The sequence below is a fragment of the Equus asinus genome, chromosome 25, assembly GCF_041296235.1.
Source record: "Equus asinus isolate D_3611 breed Donkey chromosome 25, EquAss-T2T_v2, whole genome shotgun sequence".
Classification (NCBI taxonomy): domain Eukaryota; kingdom Metazoa; phylum Chordata; class Mammalia; order Perissodactyla; family Equidae; genus Equus; species Equus asinus.
The window spans coordinates 35,980,686-36,001,239 of NC_091814.1; the positions used below are offsets into that span (position 1 = coordinate 35,980,686).

General features: G+C 43.7%; 1 protein-coding gene across 1 annotated transcript in view; it reads right to left on the bottom strand.

The window, feature by feature from the left end:
* PTPN14 (protein tyrosine phosphatase non-receptor type 14) overlaps positions 1 to 20,554 on the bottom strand; it is a 174,092-nt gene that overhangs the window by 30,933 nt on the left and 122,605 nt on the right. Inside the window, exons 6-12 of the mRNA XM_014865778.3 lie at positions 15,220 to 15,290; positions 14,200 to 14,287; positions 10,012 to 10,100; positions 7,036 to 7,123; positions 6,149 to 6,231; positions 4,178 to 4,235; positions 893 to 971 (exon numbers count right to left, since the gene is read on the bottom strand). Coding sequence (XP_014721264.3) covers positions 893 to 971; positions 4,178 to 4,235; positions 6,149 to 6,231; positions 7,036 to 7,123; positions 10,012 to 10,100; positions 14,200 to 14,287; positions 15,220 to 15,290 — 556 coding nt within the window. The remainder of the gene's footprint in view (positions 1 to 892; positions 972 to 4,177; positions 4,236 to 6,148; positions 6,232 to 7,035; positions 7,124 to 10,011; positions 10,101 to 14,199; positions 14,288 to 15,219; positions 15,291 to 20,554) is intronic.

Below are 20,554 nucleotides of genomic sequence, written 5' to 3' on the forward strand. Positions count from 1 at the left end.
CTTGATTATCTGTTTTCATGCTCGCACTTTGACAGTGCAGAGAGATTCAAAACAGCCAAGCATATAACATAGAAATTAATTATGCATTTAAGATATTGTCGACATCCAACGTTTAGTACCATTCCTCTGAGATGCAGTTAGTGTAAGGATTAAGGGTGTTGGCTCTTATCAAGATAGCAAGTCTCAAATCCAGGCTCCTCCAATACCCTTTCTGTGTCCCAGTGCCTATATCTGTAAAATGGAAATAATAGGCTTATTTTGAGGATTAAATGAGACAGTATATTGCAAATGCTTAGAACAGCGCTTACAGAGAGGAACTGCTCTATAAACATCAATTATTATTATGATTATTGGAATGGGGTTTTTCACACATTTTGCATGGGAGTGTGTGGGGAGAAAAAGAGGAATAAAGCAGACTTCCTTCCCTCTGAGGCAACAGCAAGGGCACTGAGAAAGGGGCTGGGGGAGAGATGGGAAGAAATGGTGAAATGAGGGGTTGAGATTATTTGTGTGTTTTTATTCAGTTACTCTGGATGTCTGTGTTCTCTGGCAGCATGAAAACCTGCCTGCCTGTGACAACCTGGCAGTGAGGGTAGAGAGTCGTGCGCTGGGCTGGGCTGTCCCTCTCTCTTCTCTAAGTCCACTTAGGAGAGAAGGAGCTGGCTCACGGGCCTTCTCCCAACTCCCTCTGCAGCCAGTTCTGGGGAAATTTTTCTCTCAAGGGTAAATGACATTTGATGCCTTTCACAAGTCAAAGCTGCTGCTGTCTGCTGCCATTCACACAATGACAAAGTTAAAATAAAAGTATCATTGTCATTCAAAAAAAAAAAGACCTTCTGCTTACTGGTACTCAACTTTTCATCTTAAGAAGGGAAAACGGCAGGCCAGTTACCTTGTGAAGTGTGTGTTTCCGAGTAGTGTTCGCCACACTGGACGTGCATGGGAGGCAAGATGTACGGCTGCTGCCGGGGCTGAAACAGAGAACACGGCACAGGTGGAGCAGGCCTCGGCGCAGCAGCCATTGACTCTCGCAGAGAACCAGCCCACACACAACAGTCCCCATCACTCACCCACGTCCACAGGGAGGCACACTGTGGCTGCTCTGCCTGTCCCCCCTTAACCCAACCCTCTTCTACTCATCTGTACCCCCATCTCATCACTAAGGTTAGGACTGGAGAAACAAGAAACAAGGTTGGTTCAAAGGGAGGAAGAAAAGAGGCTACCATCAACACGAATGCACCTATTTACAACCTATTTTCTAACAGACTTGCAAAGCTCCCAATGCCTTTTTAAGGAATAACTCAGAACATGCATATTATTATATTCCACCCAAGAAATAATGAGAATTGTATCCAAAATTGGCTCCCTCCTGCAGCCACCAGCTCATACACATCAGCACAGTTGGATCTGTGACCCCGGTTCACAGCACCACATCAGCCTCAAACAGGGACAGAGGCAGTGGTAAGGCGGGCCCACTTGCCAATGTATGTAAAAACCTAAAATGTGATCCACAACAATGAGTGCGTAGTTCTCAAGACCACTTGCTGACCCTCCCACTACAGAAGCAAATGCGGAAAGGCCTTGCTGAGAATTCAGTTCAGCCACCCATCCCTTCCATGAAGAATCTTTTCCATAAGACTCTTAAAGATGGCCATTTAGACTCAACCTGAATAACTTCCTGATGCAGAGAAGGGTAAAATCTTTTAGAGAAAAAAAAAATGCTTAGATGGGTTCAGTATGCGGTGAGCCAACAGAGGAAATACGGTTACACTGTAATGCGATCTAGCTCGAGTCATTGAACCTCCGTAGGTCTCAGCTTCCTGTCAATCAAATCAAGCCTCCTCCAGACCCCTGCCTCAAACGTGATCCATTCTATTTATTTATTGGGGTTCTAGATAAGAATTCGTTTGAAGAGTTTTGATGCTAAAAAAAAAAAAAAAAAAAAACTTTAAACTTTTAAACCACCAAACAGGATGTTCTCTTATATTTCTATTTGATGACTTTAAAATTAGCCTTATAGGTATCACTTTAAATGTTACTGCTTTAGGAGAGAAGCTGACACCAAGCCCAAAAAAACCCAAAGCCAGCAGGGGTCACACTTTCTCAGTATCCCTCAACAGAAGAACACTGGCCAGAGTTGGAAGCTGGGTAAAAACTCATCTACTCTCTCCCCTGCCACATATAATGCTTAAGCATCAAAAGGGCAAATAAAGAAGGTAACGAAGACAAAGGATCCAAAAATTAAAAAGAATCGGAGGAGAAGAAATAAAGAATTAGAACTAATCTAAGAAAGAAGTTCAAGATAGGAAAGAAAAGGTGCTACATATCAGCTCTCCTAAGGATTCTCAAATCCTCTGGCTGGTTTTTGAGTTGCAATTTAAAAATATTTTTCCTCTTCTTGGTAATACCTAATTCAACTCAATTTTTCCAGAGTAGGACAGCCAGTTTTGAGGCTTAAAAAAGACATAGTAGGAAGGGATTCATACAAGAGAACAGAAACACATGGCAAAGCAAAATTGGTTCACTGACTTCTCTTACTCTTATTTAAAAAAAAATCCAGTAAGTAAGTGACTGTTTCTGAACTGGCATAAGTGTACAGGCAGAGGACAATAACAGCTAATCCTCCAAGCACCATTTCAGGATTATATTATTTATTCTATGTCTTTATATATTCCAATATATTATTCTATTGCTTTCCAGACCTGCTAAAACAGAAACAAATTAAATGCCATCACACAGGCAGCAGACGGGCAGGAGAAGAACAGCAATCAGTAGCCATGGTTGTCAGCATGGAAGCCAAAAGGAGACAATGTTATCTGGCTTTATTCTCACTCATCCCAAGGAACTTTTGGTGAAATGGTTTAATCTTAAAGGGCAGAGGAAAGGGAAAAGCATGAATCTGGCTTCCTGTAGATTGTCTTCATCCAAATAAAACAGGAAAGCCTCTGTATCTTCTCTGGATAATTAGGATGAGATTAAATCACAAGATAGTCTTAAAACACTTTGCCTCCCATGGTGTTTCACAGACGTAAGTGAAAAATTATCTCACTAAGAAGACATGTGGACTCTAAAGAGGGGAAAAGGAAAACAATATTAACAAAGGAGAAGGATAAAGATGCCAGTGCCATGAAGAAATCTATTGGCACTTCAAGGGAAAAGCCCAGCGTGACCTCTAGGTCACCAAGGCATAGTCTACTTGTGAGAGATTGTGCATAATATCGAGATTAAGACTATTCACATAGGTGCTTGGGAATTATTCTGTGATGATGTAATGGCCCAACTCTAGAATTCTAAGTGTTCACGTCTATGCGTGTTAAAAGACAAGTTAGAGATGTGCTATAGGGCATACGTTGTGTATGAAAAAAATTCAATTTTAGTCTCCTATTAACTCGAAGGAACTTTTTACCTAGAAAAATCTAAAGGCCATATGCTTGATTTCGTGTAAAAAATCACAACCTAAAATAAAAGAATTATGACTTAAAACAAGTAGATACTTTAAAGGAATCCAGCTCTCCCACTCTTTCTTTGATATTACCCTTGAGTAATCCACAAAATAAAACACAGCCCAAGACAGGACACACGTATTGAAATTGGAGTTGTGTTTCCTGATTCACATGACGAGGAAAGCAGTTTAAAAAAAAAAGTTAAAGTTAGGTAGAAAAGTGGATCAATGCAAGTTTTGTTGCCCTTAAAATTAGACAGTGCGCAATTAATCTTCCCACCAAATACCCTACCTGGGATCATCAGCTAGACTCATTCAGTGCTTGCTCATTTAAAAAGCATTCTCTGTCTAGTTTATTAAGCTCTGTCTACGGTAATGAATACAAAGGAACTTGTGGAGCTTATAACTGAAGACATGTCTATACGCAACAACGAGAAAGAGTGACAAAGCATGTAGATAAAAACACACAGTAGGTTGTGTGCTGAAGGAATATGGTCTCATCAGCCTGGAATAAGAGTCACGGGGTGAACCTTGAACCACACTTAGAGAAGTGAGGGGCCTGGGTGGGCACAAGAGGGACCAAACTTATGCGCATCAGCCCTGCTTGGTGGACTGATGTCCTTCTGTGTTCTCACCAGATCTTGCCTGGTCATGATGCTCTGGTCACCTTTCCCCAGTTTATGTAAATTATCCCCAACAGTCAGACTACTTGACAGCTGAAGGCTTTATACATACCAGGGAGGATCGGCTCCAGGTGGGCTGGCGTCTGATAGGGGGTGGAGAATTCGACTGTCTACATGAAAAGTTGAAAAGATGAGAAGGGTTATTATTATTTACCAGATACAAGAAGATCAGATAAATGAGAGAGAGAGAGAAAAGAGGAGAAAATAGACAAGTAAGACTTACTGAAAAACACAAACGTTATTTCTAGGTAGTGAAGTTAAGAACAATTTCGATTTCGTTTTTTATCCTTTATTTTCAAAACATTTGGAACATATGATACTTTCATAATAAGTTTTATAAAGTAATTTTAGAAGAATGAGGCTTATTTATATAGAAAGATTATAAGGGAAATTAAAATCAGTGACAGTTTTTTAGAGGTCATGCAGTGGAGCCCTCTGGAGAAGGATGCTGTTAAGATGATGCTAGTTTCATGAAACTCCAGAGGGATATCCCAGGCCTTCACATATCCTGTGCTAAGACTCTGAAGCTGTGTACACAATTTACTGTGTATGCGGGGGGCGTGTGTGTGTGTGTACTTTTTAAAGAGTCCCAGTTTTTATCAGATAGGAGGTTAAGAACCGCCCGTACTCGCTTAGGAAGAAGAATGGAACGGTTACTACAAAAGCAGAAAGGAAAAAATATAATTTCCTTAGTTTTCAATCTGATATGTGATGTTTGCTTATATTCAAAGAAAAGACCACAAAAGCAATACAAATAGTGACCATCTTTTATAATAAAGCCACTTGCTGAGAAATGGTGAAACCAGAAGACTACAGCGAAATTTACTTCTCAAAAAACATTTTTAATTCGCCCCTATGGAACGCGACTATAGAATTCCTGTTAATGTCAAAGACACCCCCACAAATCAAAGGCGACGACAGAACTGTAGAGTGACCTATAGGTAATCTGGTCAAAGGAACGGCATGCGTGTGTGCAAGTGTGAGTCTGTAAGGTAGATATGGCTGCTTAACTTGCCACTCCTTCATCAGTGCTCTTCTGACCGCACTCGCAAACTTTGCAGGCAGACCTCATACGATCAAATAGAATTTCAGACTCTGACAGTGACCAACGGCAGCAACTAGTTTGAAAGAGCCTCCATCACGTAGAGAAAAAAAGTCTGCCAGGACCCGATGCTCCAGTTCTAAAGCCGGACCTGCTCTGGGACAATACTTACACGCCCTTGGATGTGTCCACTGGGGGAGTGGAAACGCAGTTCGTCTCTTGCATTTACATCCCCAAAGCTTTTTGAAACAAAATTAAACACCTTGGGTGCCCCAAGTGCTGATGTACTCTGCTGAGGAACGTCTTTTGAACGCAACCAGGTAAAGGCAACGACAGTGTGAGCCCCAGCACGCTATAGCCAAGGTCAGATCACATTTAAGTTCCCTCATCAGACTCCCATTATCATCTTTATTTCCAAATTAAATTAAAAAAACACACATGGATTTGTGACATCCATTAGTGTCTTCCAAGTCTTCCTCTAATTACCCTGGCCTCTCATTTACAGGCAGATGACATGACCCAGAAGCACACGCAGGGTTAGCCAACTGTGTAAGCGAAACGGGGCTGAGGATGACAGGGAGCGTCTTCTCTTTCAAGTTGGCTCGTCACTCGGTTACACGCTTCTGAACATACTCCACATCTGACACGAAGGGGCATCCTGGCAAATTGGGAACTGCTCTGCTCCTCCAAACTCAAGGCAGAGGTTGGAAAGGCACTAATGTGGGCCAACCCGTCCAGGTAGTCAAGCGTTCACAGTCAATTTGTGAATTATTTTCTCTCTAGGCACTCGTACTACACTAGTCGGTCTTTATCATTAAAGTTCTTTCACTCCTGCCTGGCTTCAGCCAACTCCTTTAGCTTCCACAAGGAATGAGGGCGAAAAAAAATGAATGGAAAAAGCAATCTACAACATCCCTAAAAGCATACGAATTTAATCTGAGCAAGCCATCTAGTGAGAGGGTGGACTAAATGTTTACTCACTCAGTGCAGATTTTGTTTTGTTTGTAAAACTTGTGCCTTGTAGCAAACAACCGTGAAATATATTTGGCGTTTTCAATATCATCCTGGGAAGAGACAGAAAAAATAAACATTTGTTTGATGATATATACATTTCACTAGGATTCCTCTGGGCAGGGGCACATCCCTCCCTCCCTTCATGGCAAGCACAAAATAATATGCTGAACCGCAAACCAACGTGCTGAAATTCAGCGGCAGCCATCCCTAAGAAGCCCACTACAGGATGGCAGACGATGCTGCCTGCGGAAGAATCCTTTATGCCCAAGATGCTGGGGTGAAAGTGATGAACTGCCATGTCTGTACATAACTGCAAACTAAGACCTTTAAAAATAAATAAATGAATCAAGGCACAGCACGGGATGAACGTCAAGCATCAAGAAATGAGAGGTACTGAGGTGCATGAACAGCCTTGCCTCTGGAGGAGGCACTCAACAGATGGGCAGTCACTCAGTTTACTTCAGGTTAGGCTGGGCTGTAATGGCTACGAAAATCCAGGTCAGCCAGCAAATGACAGTGCCATGCAATATAATCAAGGGTTCCTGGATAAGGCTGTAAGGAGAATGCTGAGGAACACGGCCTGCCACATAACATGATCCATCACAAACAAGGCAGGTGGAGAAACCCAAATCCAAGAGTCAAAACTCAGCCTGGAAACCAGGCATTTTGAACAATAAATCACCACCACGATTCTGAAATGAGTAATGGCAGCACTGGGCAATATTGGAAAGTTATGGGCTCAACAGAACGTTTATTCTCTCAAACATGGAGAGCAAGGAAAGGTTATTATGAGTTGAGAAGTCAAACAGCGAGTTGCTTGTCCGAGCCTGCCTTTGTCTGTCCATTTTGCTTACTGTGTGGAAGAGGGCAGTCTCCTCCTTATTGATGAGCTCCACTAGGATCGTCGACTTGTTATGAGTGATGTTCCCAGTATCATTCCACCTGGTTAAAAGAAATGAAACTGTGCTTGCGCGAAGACCTCCCATGCATTTATGAATCAGCACAGCAGGGTCATCTGCCACTGATGAGCCTCATTTTCCGAATTATGATTTGCCTATATTTTTAAAAGCTAAATGTTCCTTCTCTCAAAGCAGGAAAGTAAAGAAAACCCAACATGCATCTATTTAAATACCTTAAAATCTTATGTAAACTCTATCTAGATACTACTGTTTATGAAGTATCGTTTCTTCTATGACTAGCTATGAGGAAAATTTGCAAGCCCTTTCTGCCACCTTCTTTTTTACATTTCCAAACTGACCAAGGCTTTCCTGTGATCCCTGATGGAGGTGCATATTATTTAAAAGTCGCGTGTTTCCAGGAATCTAGGCAGAAGAATCTAAATCCACATAGATTCCGTGTCGCAATGTACATTACAGGTTGGTTATGCCACCGAGGAAAAATGCCTGGGGAGTGCTTAACGTGCCTACATTTTTGTGATCTAAACACACATACACACAGAATTTCTTTCCCTTTCCTCATGGAGACCTTATCTAAAATGAGATATGCAGAAATCACCACCAGACAAGAGAAGGCAAGCTATTGCTTCCCATTTTACTTGGAACCAATTGCTAACCATCTCTTACTGCTATCTACCCTTCATTCTGTGCCCCAACTCATAAAAAGGGGGCCCACTGCCTTTTCACTCCATCATGCTTCTGCTCCTTAGACTTGCACCATCCTGCGCCTGCATGATTCCGTTAAGACTCGGTTCAGGAGTCACCTTCCCGAGGAAGCCCTTCCTCCTCCCCAACCACTTATATGCTGGGAAAGAACCTGGGGGAGTCCTTCATCAGTCGCCACAATGGATTACAAATTGTTCACTTCTGTGACTAGATTGCTAACTAAACCAAACTGGACCACAGAGCCCATGGCCCAGGGAGAGATCTACTTTCTTCGCCTCTGTATTCCAAACCCTGAGCCAAGTACCTGGCACACAGCATACAAGAAAGGTTTGCTGAAACAGTTAAAAGTAATCCTATTGCCTCCCATCTGTACAGAGTTTGGTTCTTTAATCAACTCTGTAAGGTAGACAAAGCAGCTATTTTTGTTCCTACTTTAGAGATGAGGCAGTTCAGGCACAAATGAGTACATGACTTAGCCACATTCACTATGCTCATCAGGGAGAGGTGAGTTCTATACCTGGGGCTTCCAGATTTTCCTGCAGTCACCTCTCCATTACACCAGTACCAACTGTGTTTACCTACATCTGCCGGGGCTACACTCCACAGGAGCTCAGCACAGCTGCTGCGGACTTACAATCCCATCAGATTACATCTACGTGGACTCATAATTACATGCTCCTCAGTGAAGGTCCCTAGAGATAAGAGATATTTGGTTTCCTCTGGCTCCATTCCTTCAAAGCAACTCCAAAACTCTGGATCTCCTCCTCACTCCGCCGTATGACTTCACCTAGTGGCATGATTAAGATGACACTATAGTAAAAGTAAATTTGTATCTTGTAGGGGTTTCAAGATAAGTGCTAAAGGAAGAACACTGGAAACTGAATAAAACCTGTGTGTGGCTTACGATCAGCAAACTTCAAATTGCTATTTTTTTCTATTTAACCTCAATAGCTGGAATGCAAGACGTGTCTACTTCTCTTCTCCAGGCTCTAGGAGAAAATGAAGCAATGATTTAGCTCTGGAGAACGGTACGGGACAAACGCCTGGATAGCTTTAAATGGGCATAAAAATTTATAGCTATGATTCTGCACATATTCCTCTATTTCACTCAATTAATTTATAATTTGCTGTAGGTATATAGAGTTGACTGAATATGTCCAAAAGTCAAAAAGTTTTTTCTGTAGTTACAAAGATCTTTCTTCTGACTCCTGCTTCAATGTCTTTATTGAAAGAGCAAGAGAAAATAAACGGACAAAAATAAAGCCAGGGTGGGGACTTCGGGAAATAAAAGCCAATTAGGAAGCTTTTGGTGGAAACTTTCTCAAAATGACCTGCCGCAACTGCTGATCCAGAGAGCACATGGCTGGCCAAGAGTCACTTCCAGAAGGTGGACCGTGTTTTGCCTCTGAGAGCTGTCTTTATCATCTGCCCTAGATGCACGGCTCTGTCAATCAGATGCACACACAGGAAAGCTGTCCCTCCAATAAATAACAGGCCATACTGCCCTTGTAAATGAAAGCAAGCATTTTAAATTATTGACACTACACTGGAATCTCTGGGCACCAATACAAAGCAAGCTCATTGACATGTAATGGGCGGGACGCTCTGCTGCATCCCTACACTGGATCCATTCATGTGAAATGGAAAAGAGGGAAAAGCATAAAACAAGAAAAAGTACAAAAGTCCTTTAATTTATAACAAATGGATTGACTTTTCAAAACACATTTTCACAGATAATCCTCTTTTGTTAATATAAAAACTAGTTTGCACTCTTCTAGCACACGTGGGTAGGCAGAGGGTGCAGGACAATGGAAAGGAGCCAGTGTGGGTTTCCTGACTGGTCATGGATGATGCCAACAAAGGTAACCAGCAGGAGACTGACTGGAAAGCCTGTTTCCAGTCAGACTCCTGGAGTTCAGTTCCACTCTTCCAGCTCAGTGAGGTTCAGCAATGCCATCTCGGGGAGGCAGCTGGGAAGAAGGCTTTCCTCCAATCCCCACCCCCAAACAGGCCTCCAGGAAAAGTGAGGAGAATTTCTCCACAACCGCTTAAATCTCTGCAGAGGGCTCATCTCATCTGAGCTGAGAAAGCTCGACTCCGGTGACAGTCTGGCTCTTAACTCCTCTGGATAACTTTCACATTCAGTGGGGTTTTCTAGGGTCCCTCAAGGGGAAAAAGGGAAAAGGAAAAAAAGACAAATAAGACTACCTGTATATTACTGCTTGTCTTCCGATTCTGTTGCTCACGAAAATCCCCATGAAGAAAATGCCCAGGTGCACACTGTTTCCATGATTGTCCTGCATTAGATCAACAAAAGATTGTTGTGATGGAACAGATGACCAGCCGCAGGGCAGAATCAAGCATTTGTGCAGCAGCCTACCCAGGGGGACCGCATCCGCTTCTCACCCATAAGTGAAATGAATCAGAGAGAGCATGAGGGCAGTAGAGCAAGCAGGTCCTGAAGGGACATCCCCTACTGCACATCCTAGGGACTATGTCTACCTTTTTTTCTCAGTTTGTTGCAACACATTTCCTGTTTAAGAGAGAATTTTAGGATTTTCTCAGATTTGTTGGCAGTTAGTATTTTCTCTTTCGTGAACATCTAATAATATCTTTTTTTTACCTTTGTTTCTCTTTTTTAAATCAAAATTATACATGCACATAATTGGATTACATATACACATTATATATATACAATTATATATGCACATAGTTTGAAGAACTGAGTATTTTCTAAAGCTTTTTTAAAATCTGGCCCCACCATTTCCTCTCCCTCAAGGCACCAACCTCCATCGCCAAAAGCTGTAGTATGACTGTTTGCATCCATTATCCTTGGCCTTTCAATTTAGAACCCCATGTTCCTCAGTTCTGGGATATTTTCTCGAATTACTACCTTCTGTTTTCTCTGTTAACTCTTTTGAGAACTCCCATTATTCAGACGCTGGACATCCTGGGCTAGCCTCTAATTTTATTTCCTGCCTCCTACATTCCATTACTGGTTTTTGGTGAGATCTTCTTAATTTTAGTTCCTATCTATTAAGTTTTACATTTCTGCCTTCAAATTTGTTTTGTGTGTGTGAGGAAGATTTGCCCTGAGTTAACAGCCATTCCCAATCCTTCTCTCTCTTTTTTTTTTTTGCTTGAGGAAGATTAGCCCTGAGCTAACATCCATGCCAATCTTCCTCCACTTTGTATGTGGGATGCCTCCACAGCATGGCTGATGAGTGGAGTAGGTCCTCACCCAGGATCTGAGCCTGCAAACCCAGGCTGCCAAAGCAGAGCACACAGAACTTTAACCACTTGGCCACAGGGCCAGCCCCTCTGCTTTCATATTTTTAATTTCCGAAAGTTAACTTTTATTTTCTGAATGTTCCTTTTAAGAAGTACTCTATTCCTTCAAGGAGGTAATATATATATATACCTGAGCCTCAAAGGATGGTATTTTGGGCAGGTGGTCCTTCACCCTGCCGAGTTTCCATGTCTTCCAGGCTGTTTCGTTCTCATTGCACTGGCCTCTGTCACAACCATTAGGGTACTGTGTAGGGTGCTGCTGGGCTGTCTATTCACGTAACAGAGTGGGATGCTAAACACTGGTTGGGAGCTTTCTGGGCACAGGAGGGGCATGTGGACTGCAGACTTCACTATCAGGCAATCTGCTGGGCCCTATGTTGGGGAAATTCAGATGTCTTATCTTCAGTCTGGTCTCTTGGTCTAGTCAGGGCCTTCCAATGTCCTCCCTGGGAGAGCATAACCTGGCTGCCAGTGTTCTTGAGAGTGGAGTGGGAACAAGGTTCAAGATCCAGGGAGTAAACTGTCACTCAGCCCCCTGCTTTCACCGGGGGGGATGTCCTCTCTGTGGAGTGAGAAGAGGGCCACGTACAACTAGGCATAAGATTGAAAAGAAGGACCTCTACCTCCCTCAGAATATTCAATTCCCCTTAGGGACCAGCCTGGTGGCACATCAGCTAAGTTTGCACATTCTGCTTCAGCAGCCCAGGGTTCGCCAGTTTGGATGCCAGGTGAGAACCTACACACCGCTTGTCAAGCCATGCTGTGGTAGGCATCCCACATATAAAGTAGAGGAAGATGGGTACAGATGTTAGCTCAGGGCCAGTCTTCCTCAGCAAAAAAGAGGAGGATTGGCAGCAGATGCTAGCTCAGGGCTAATCTTCCTCAAAAAAAAAAAAAACACAAAGATGACAGTGTTCCTTCTCAGTGACCTCTTTTCAACCCACCTACCTCAGCTGACATTAGAAGAGAAGTCTTCTAACAGGGTAAGGCTAAGACAACTGCTGGTGGCAAAAGCAGAAAGCGTTAGGAGAGAAAGAATTGGGAAGAAGGCAAAAAAAAAAAAAAAAGCTTTGGTAATTACGAGAAGGTAAAAGATAAATTATACTACAGAAAAATATATGTAGAAAAGAAGATAAGAGAAATGGAGAGGGGAAGATAAAGGAAAATTCTGCAGTAAGACTTCCCTGAGCAATGCGCCAGTAGATAGGTACAGAAGTCTGGTGGGGATGGGGACATGGGAAGAGCAGTTCACCAGGACAGGGCAATGGAAAAAACACCGGACGGATGCCTGCTGCACTGCATTGATCAAAAGTTAAGAGCTCCAAGGATGGAGGCTCCAGATTCTGTTTGACCCATTCCAGAAGCACCCTCCCCGTGTCCATGTGCTCGGACAACACAAGAGTGACTGAGGCAGGGCCACACGTGTGTTTGTGGAGAAGGAGGGGCAGACCTGTCAGGAAATGGACCAGGACTCCTCCAGCCTTCAACAGTTTTGAGGAACCACTCATGGACAAGCCCCCGCTAAATGGAAATTTTCTTCCCCAGGACACATCTGTAACACGCTTTTTTACTTTATTTGGTCAACAAGGATCAGTCCTCACCAAAAGGGCTCCAATGCCATTTGCAGCCTGCCCTTGCACACTTCCCTGTCTGCATTTTCACTTATCTCAGAGCAGACAACATCACTGCCCCCACTGGTACTGCAGCCCCACCCATCATCCTTGGGTCACCAGGAGTCATGTCACCTTAGTCATGAACAAATATGTGGGGAAAAATAAAAAAGAAGAAGCCTGGCTACGTTACTGAGCAGTGAGTCAGCGGTGCCTGCCTGCCCACTCAAGGTACAGTACCCTCCTTGTACTTTTCCCACTAAAGAACATACTAGAAAGTGCATCAGAACCAAGCACAGTGGATTTCAACAATATCTCACTTGCCCCTATTTCCCACAGTTCAGAATCACTAAAAACAACCCAAGCAAAGGCCCACAATCGCAAAACCCCAACTTCCAGGGACTGAGAAGTCAGTTTTCCAGAAGTGGAGAAAAGTTTACTCTGATTTTTCAATGACCCTAAAATATCATGACTATATATGGGCTGCTGCAATGTAAGTGGGATGCAGATGGCTTCATAAGGCATTATTGCAAGGAAAATGGCTTACAACCCTACGAAGGGCAGCCACTAGAGAAGCAAAAGAAAATTAAACAAATCTAAAAAAAAAAGCCATTTAGCCCTTTTCGCAAGCTGCGGCCACCCTGCTCGATTCTACTTGATGCACATGGGCAGTTCTCATTAAGGCAAATTGCAAACGCGCAACAGAGGGGGAACAGAACACTTATAAAACAGCCAGTGGAGCCAGTTTGGAGTGAAATGTTTGTGCTGAAATGGCAGGCGTCTCCCAAATTGCAGAAATGTGCCAGTTGCTTTTAGGTTTCTGATAAAACTCCGTCTTTTGTGAAGCTGGTCAGCAGAGAGAGGAAAATGAGTTTGGAATATGGGCTGAGCTCTAAAAATGACCATGTACCATGACCCCTCCCCCCAACCACACCCACTTCAGGAGGTGGATTTGTTGCAAAGGACGTGATGTGCTGTAATGGTTTCCTAGGCATAGTTTCCAGAAAACACCAAAGGGGATGGAAACCCACAATGCAGACGCTATAGAGGTGCAGAAATAAAGTATGATTGCATACAGGAAATGTTTCATTCCACCTCACAATTATCCCTGTATCAGCTCAAAGAAGGAAAGAGAGAATAAGCCTGCGGAAGAAAATTACTGGGTAGGGTCTTTATTAAGGCACACATGACATTAGCTACTTGTCCCCTTGTGAGACTGGACGTGTGCCTTGATACCTTCACAGCGCCAGATGGGCTGGGGTCTGGTGCTCACTCAGACGGTTGTCTTCCAAATGAGATATTCTACTCAAGACCACAGAAAACTTCAAAATTTCTTAGTTAAGAAAAAGCGTTTGCTTTACCTCAAGTAAACTGGACTTGCCAACTATGCTACGGAGAAGAAGAAAGGCATGCCGTTCTGGCCCACTGCCATCAACACTGGTTTTCCAAATGCCTGCACCATTCTGAGAAGCGAGGACGGGCCAGGGTATGTTACCTTTACAGGAAATATTTCCTGTCCAAATCCGTCCAAACGTTCCACTTCGTTGATGTACATAAGCTCAGCTTCGGCGGGCAGGATTCCACTAAGACCAAAAGAGCAGTGAAGGAAGAAATGATTAAGGGCAATAAAGTCAGTGGAAGCTCCTATCCTCGTGGTGGCAAATTCCAGAGCTGTGGTTTAGCTCTCGTTTCTGGGAAGAGCAATCATCACCCGACTGCGAGGGCATCCTGCATTACTAAGGAATTCATTAACATATTCCCCAGTAGGCTTTTACTTAACAGGGAATAATGAGAGGAAGGTAAAGGATTTAATTAAGAGCCACAGCCCTATAAACACTAAATAATTATTCCAGACATCCCTGTGAATAATGTTGCCTGCTTTAAAAAAAGAAAAAACAGAAAAGAAAAGAAAAATGAAAGAAAGAGAAAGTTGACGAGGATGCTATTTTGGGAGCGAAGTGGCCATGACGAGAGAGCCCAGGACCACTGCAGAGGCCCTCTGATGTTGGAAGGGAAGGGTGTTTGCTCTCCCTTGGTCCCAAAGAGCTCCAGGTGGCCCTGATACCAATCTCCCAGAGCTTAAGTTAAAATCTCCCTCCTTTTCTCTCTTGATCCTGACCTTCCCCCCAAAAGCTGCTCTGGAGGTCTTCATTCCTAGCACAAGCAGTCCCTGGCTTCCTAGATCCAGCCACCCATTTTTAGGAAGGTCACAGAGAGGAATTCTCCTGGCCAACAACTCCACATCTGTGTGGGCCTGTTGGTGCTAAAGAAGAAAAGGAAGCAAAGAAAGGGAGAGAGAAAGAAAAAAGAGAGAGTGAGAGAGAAGAAAGGGAAGGGAGGGCAAGCAGCACAATTCCCAAATCTACACACACCTCCCAGAACAGAGCTGAATCACAGCCTGGAGGAAAACAGAGCTGTGTTGACTCAAGCCAGGGGCGGGTAGCAGGGAGCCGAATGCCTCCTGCCTGCTGTGGACAGGACAGCAGCGACGTGCTGGGCCCTCTGCCTGCCTTACCTGTGGGCTTTGTGTTCCTGGGCAACCTTCTGTGTCAGCTCCTCCAAGACAGCCTCCTCCAGGGCCAAATCCTATCCGAAGAGAAGGCAGTTAAAGGCATTCACTAGTTTGCTTGCAAACCTTAAAAGCTCTCTTCTGCAGAAAACATTCCTAACTAGCCTTGCTTCCTCAATCTCCCCTTTATTCCTTCGAACAAAATATTGCAATTTTTAGGACTGAGGGTTCATTTTTACTTACATAACATGGCTCTCTACTGTAACTTAGGCTATTTCAAGGCATATTTTGGGTTGCCACCTAAATTCTGTAGGGCCCGGGCATAGCTCTTTTTCATTTATCTTTTCCTGTATCTGCCTGGCTCTCAGACTTACTTGTATTAAAAAATGCTTTGTAAGTACTTACATGTTTTTAGCAAGCAGGGTACAGGCAAATGAGTTTCTAGGCCATCAGTCCTTCAAAAGCTGAGCCTAGGAAGAGACTGTGCCTGGCTTTTTTGTCCACCCTCATGACACCAGCAAACTAATTCAGAGCCACTTGAAGGCAGTGCAGGCTCATTGGGATGTCACTTGACAGAGTGTAAAGCAGAAGAGGCCAGGACGGCTAAAACCTCAGGAGAGCTCTATAAGATAACAGCTGTCTCGATCAACTGCATCCCAGGCCCCCGGGACCACTGGTGTGCCAGCTCCCATGGGATTAGAGCCAATGGCAGACATCTCTTCCCAACTTCTCTTCAATGACAGTAGAAGTATTTACAGGGCTTGTTAAACATTTACCAGCAAAGCACCGTCTGGGGTGGAGAGATGGAGTCTGGAGGAAGAAATCTAAGACAGGAAGACCAGAGCAATCAGTTCCTGAGACACTGACAGATGTGGTGATGCTAGAGCCGGCTGCATCCCTTGTGTTGGCCTGGGGAGGCTCAAGCCATGGGGCCAGCTGCCTCCAACCTTCCCAGGGAGCAGCTTCCACAATCCAGGGCTAGCAAGCACAGAGGCGAAGAGAGGCGTGCACCACTTTCCTCTGAGCTCCAGAGCGGGTATCAGAAGGGGCTCTGAGCTGTGCATCCTGGTAAGGCCCGCTCAGGCTTACCACAGACATCGAAAGTAGGGGGACAGGGCTAATGTTTTGGCAGAAAACATCCAAAATGCCTCAGTCTCTTAATTCTAGAATACCATTTGTACAAAGATTACCTCCGATTTAGCAACTTTTCACGGATGAAACACTACCTCCAAAAAGGTACACCTCAAATCTGCACGAAACATCCCCTCTCAAATCCTGAAAATGTGAAAAATTAGTAATTTTTGAGGCTGGAAAATGAGAGTGTAACTATATAGTGGAAATTCTCTAGCTCTGCAGATGGTCGTGAGAAACCTGAGAGAAGGTGGAGAGAATTTCCGGCAGCTTTTATTTTTCATGTGTTAATTGATTGATTTGCTGTTTCCTGTTCAGCCACCCACTGAAATGACTCAAGTCTGTGATAGGAAAGAAGCTTGACATTTTCAAATTTACACTGTGGAATAACAAAGATACCACATGGCTTAGAAATTTAGCTGTGTGTGTGCACCTAGGTATTGAGTAGTCATAATAACCCAATACTAATTTTGAAAAGCTAATGAAAGGCATGTGGCAATGAATAAAATGAAGAAAGATAAGTGAAGATCAAAAAGTGCTTCATTAAACCTCTGCTTCTTACTTTCAAAGAGGAAAAAGCCCCAAGGTACCCCTCTGCTATTGTACTCAACTCAACCGCCTCCATCTGCGTCCGGGGCCTCCCTGAGGTATGTGCCCCTGCCACAGAGACGTGCGAGAGTGGCCCCACACGAATGAAAAATGGCAGCGTGCGTGCCTGTACACAGCTGCACACCTGTGGAGCGTCTGTGTACTTAACTTTGTTCTTTTCTCTGCTGCAGAAATGCCATTTGACAAATTCGGTTACTTTATAAGATCAAACACAGCCATTCATTCCATCTTCCCTCCCCCACCAAAGGAATGCATTCTTCTCTTTGAAAGCTCTAGTGGAACCAAGCAGAAAGTTTACAACCTTCCATGGCTCCCTACTGCCTACTCAATTAGGTCAGCACCTGGGCCTGGCATTCAGACCATTCTTCAATGTGACCCAGCCTTCCCCTCCAGACCTCGTCTCCCAAGGGCTCAAGGCTTCAGGTAAACTTTCTCCTCCCAACACAGACTGCTTTCACATCTCACTCACGCTCATGCGTGACCCCTCCTGGAAGAACCATCCAGGCCCATCACATCATGTGAAATGTCACCCCATCCTTCAGGTACCGTCTCAGCTACCATTCCCTCGACAGGGCTTCCATCTTCCCCTGGCTGGATGTAAGCCTTGCCTCCCCTGCGCCTGCCCCTTCCGCTCTGTGTGTGCCTCTCTTACCGCCCTTACCATAGTCTGCCGACTGTGTTTCTTACCTACTTATTTGCATACTCATGCTTTATCCTTGTCTCCCTCCCTCTACGAGATGACAGGCACCTAAAGTCAGCAGTTCTTCTCCATACCACTTCCAGGGCTATCAGAGGGCTTTTATAAATGCCAGCTTCTAAGCTCTCCACATCCAAGTTAGTGATCAATAAATGTTTGCTGAACTGAACTCAATGTGTAATGCGAAAGTTTCATATTGTCAAACAAGAGTGTTCAATTACGCAAAACTGGTTAATGACTGTACCCTCTGCTTGTCCTCTGTCTGCTTACATTTCAAAATGCATATAGTATTGTTACCTGGAAAGCACACTCTTTAGCATCCTTGAGCTTGCACCAAGGGGCAGAATAATAATGTGGATAATAATAGTATGACGATGACAACAACTAAATAAACACTTCCTGAGAAATTTACCATGCCACAAGTGAAGTACTTCACATGCATTCTCTCCTTTCATCCTCACAATCAGACTAGGCTTGTTAGCCTCATTTTCAGATGAGAAAACGGAGGCTTCAGTTAAATAACTTGCCCAAGGTCGTACAGGCAAGTAAGTGGCACAGCCAGGATGTGGGCACAGAACAGCCTGACTCCCTTACCCTAAACCTCCTGACCGCGGGCCACAGTGCATCCAGGATAACACAGGGACGGGGGGAGCGGATAAAAATTCACGACTGATGGCAGAAGACCAGGGATATTCACGATTCAGATATGCACACTCACATCAGCTTCTGCCATGTCATCTTCAGTGCCATCCAATAGGACTTTCTGTGATGATGGAAATGTTCTGTATCCAAGCTTTCCAGTACAGCAGCCACTAGCCACATGTGGCTTCTGAGAGTTTTTTAAATGCAGCTAATGCAACTGAGGAACTGAATTTTCAATTTTACTGAACTTTTATTAATTGAAATTTGAATGGAAACAGCCACCTGTCACTAGGAGCTACTATCCTGAAGAGGGAAGTTTTAGATCCAAGAATAATCAATATTTGTCGTCCATGATGTGACGCCACAAGGTCTATGCTATTTAAATACCTGATTTGCTCAGAGCCCAGTGGAGACAGAGGCCTATTCTGAAAAACGTCTGATACACAAAATAACTCTTTTACTGCTTTTTAGAACTTTAACCTGTCAAAGCATTTTCCCATCTCCAGACTCATAAATAGCATGCTGGTGACTGCCCATGAAAATTCTAAATAGCACCCAAGCCTGGTCTCTGCCTAAAGGTTATGTGATGAAGACCTTTAATGAGAGAAAGGTGAAAAAGACTGTGGAAAATTATCAACCCAACTCATCGTCTCCATTTGACACAAAAATGCACACTCTCTAAAATTCGAAGGTAGGGGCTGTCCTTTCCCCTAACCAAGGCCACCGGAAAACCTCCTGACTTTTGAAGCCAGCTGCTGAGATGCTCATTCAAGCATGTTGACACTAAGTCATATGAAGAACTTCTCCAATAATTAATATGCTAATCTCTTTGAACAGAGGTTGATTTAATGGTTAGAATTAATAAGGCATAAAAAACAACAGGCCCAGTAGATAATGCTGTTTTCTTGAAGGGAAGAAGAATAAGGATAGAGTTATTCAAGAAAAGTTAAAGAAGTGGCAGTATTTTCCTAAGCTATGAGTATATAGTAAGCTTTGGACCAATTTAAATGCATATCATGCACTGATATGGGTAATCCCCGGGGGAATTTTCGTTTATTTGTCCATATCCATTGATATGGATAATAATGCAGCTTTACTCATCCTTGTCTCTTAAAACTTAAAACCTTTGTCACGAGACACTCTATTCTCTCCCATATGCCACAGCCGATTAGATGCCAAGTTCTACCCATTTCACTTGAAAAGTATCTCCTGCTTTGCTTTCTTGTTTTTCTTTGCTGCCAACACCTAATTCACACCTCTTTCCAAGAACACCACAACAAATTGTCATCTGACCTCCTCCCACAAATGGTCTCATTGCTCTAATCCAGCGGTTCTCAAAGCACGGGGTCTGCAAACCCCTGGATGTAGCCCATGCGTTCCTACTCCTCAGGAGTCTCAGTCTCATCTCCCACTACTCCCCTCCAGCACCAGTGAGCACCAGTCAACACTGACCAGCTGACTCGTATCCCATCACCCACGCCACCCTGCCTCTGCTCCTTCTCTCTCTGTTTCCATCATTCCTTGCTCCCTACCTCTCTGTCTGCTGCAATGCTGCCCATCCTTTAAGATGCAGCTCACACACCCTCTTAGTCTTTAAACCTTCCCCAACTCCCCAAGCACAGGTCACCTCTCCCCACATAAAATCCAGCCCGTCCGTTATTGCACTTGGTTTTGCATTCTGATTTTTGCAAACTTCATATCTACTCAACCACTCTGTTGTCTGCCTGGGAACAAGCACACCATTTCTTATATAACTTCATCCCCTGGGGGTTAGTTACCCAGGTCAGGGCTTTGGGCAAAACAGTTGATCAAAAAAATAGGTGGTGAAGAATCACGATTTCTAAAATCAGAGCCAGAATGTTGGAGCTCTTCCCTAAAATGGCTTTTCAAAGGTTTTAATCTGTCCTCATTAAACCTCTCCTCATTTACTCCAAAGCTACCAAAAAACAAATCAACGAAAATTCCCCAGGGATTAAAACCTAGCTTCATCCCTAATTTAACCCAGGAATGGACATTTTACTCCTTTGACAAACTTTTATGAACACAGACTATGTGTCAGACAACAGTGAACAGACAGAGAGGGTCCCTGTTTAGGGACACAGAGCTGACATTCTGGCTGACAATAAATAAATGAAAAAAATAAATAAATAAAATGAATAACTTTAGGTACTGAAAGAACTCTGAAGTGCACACATCAAAGGTGACTCAGCAGGAAGTGTTTGACGGTTGGAGTGTATCGTATAGATGGTCAAGGAAACGGAA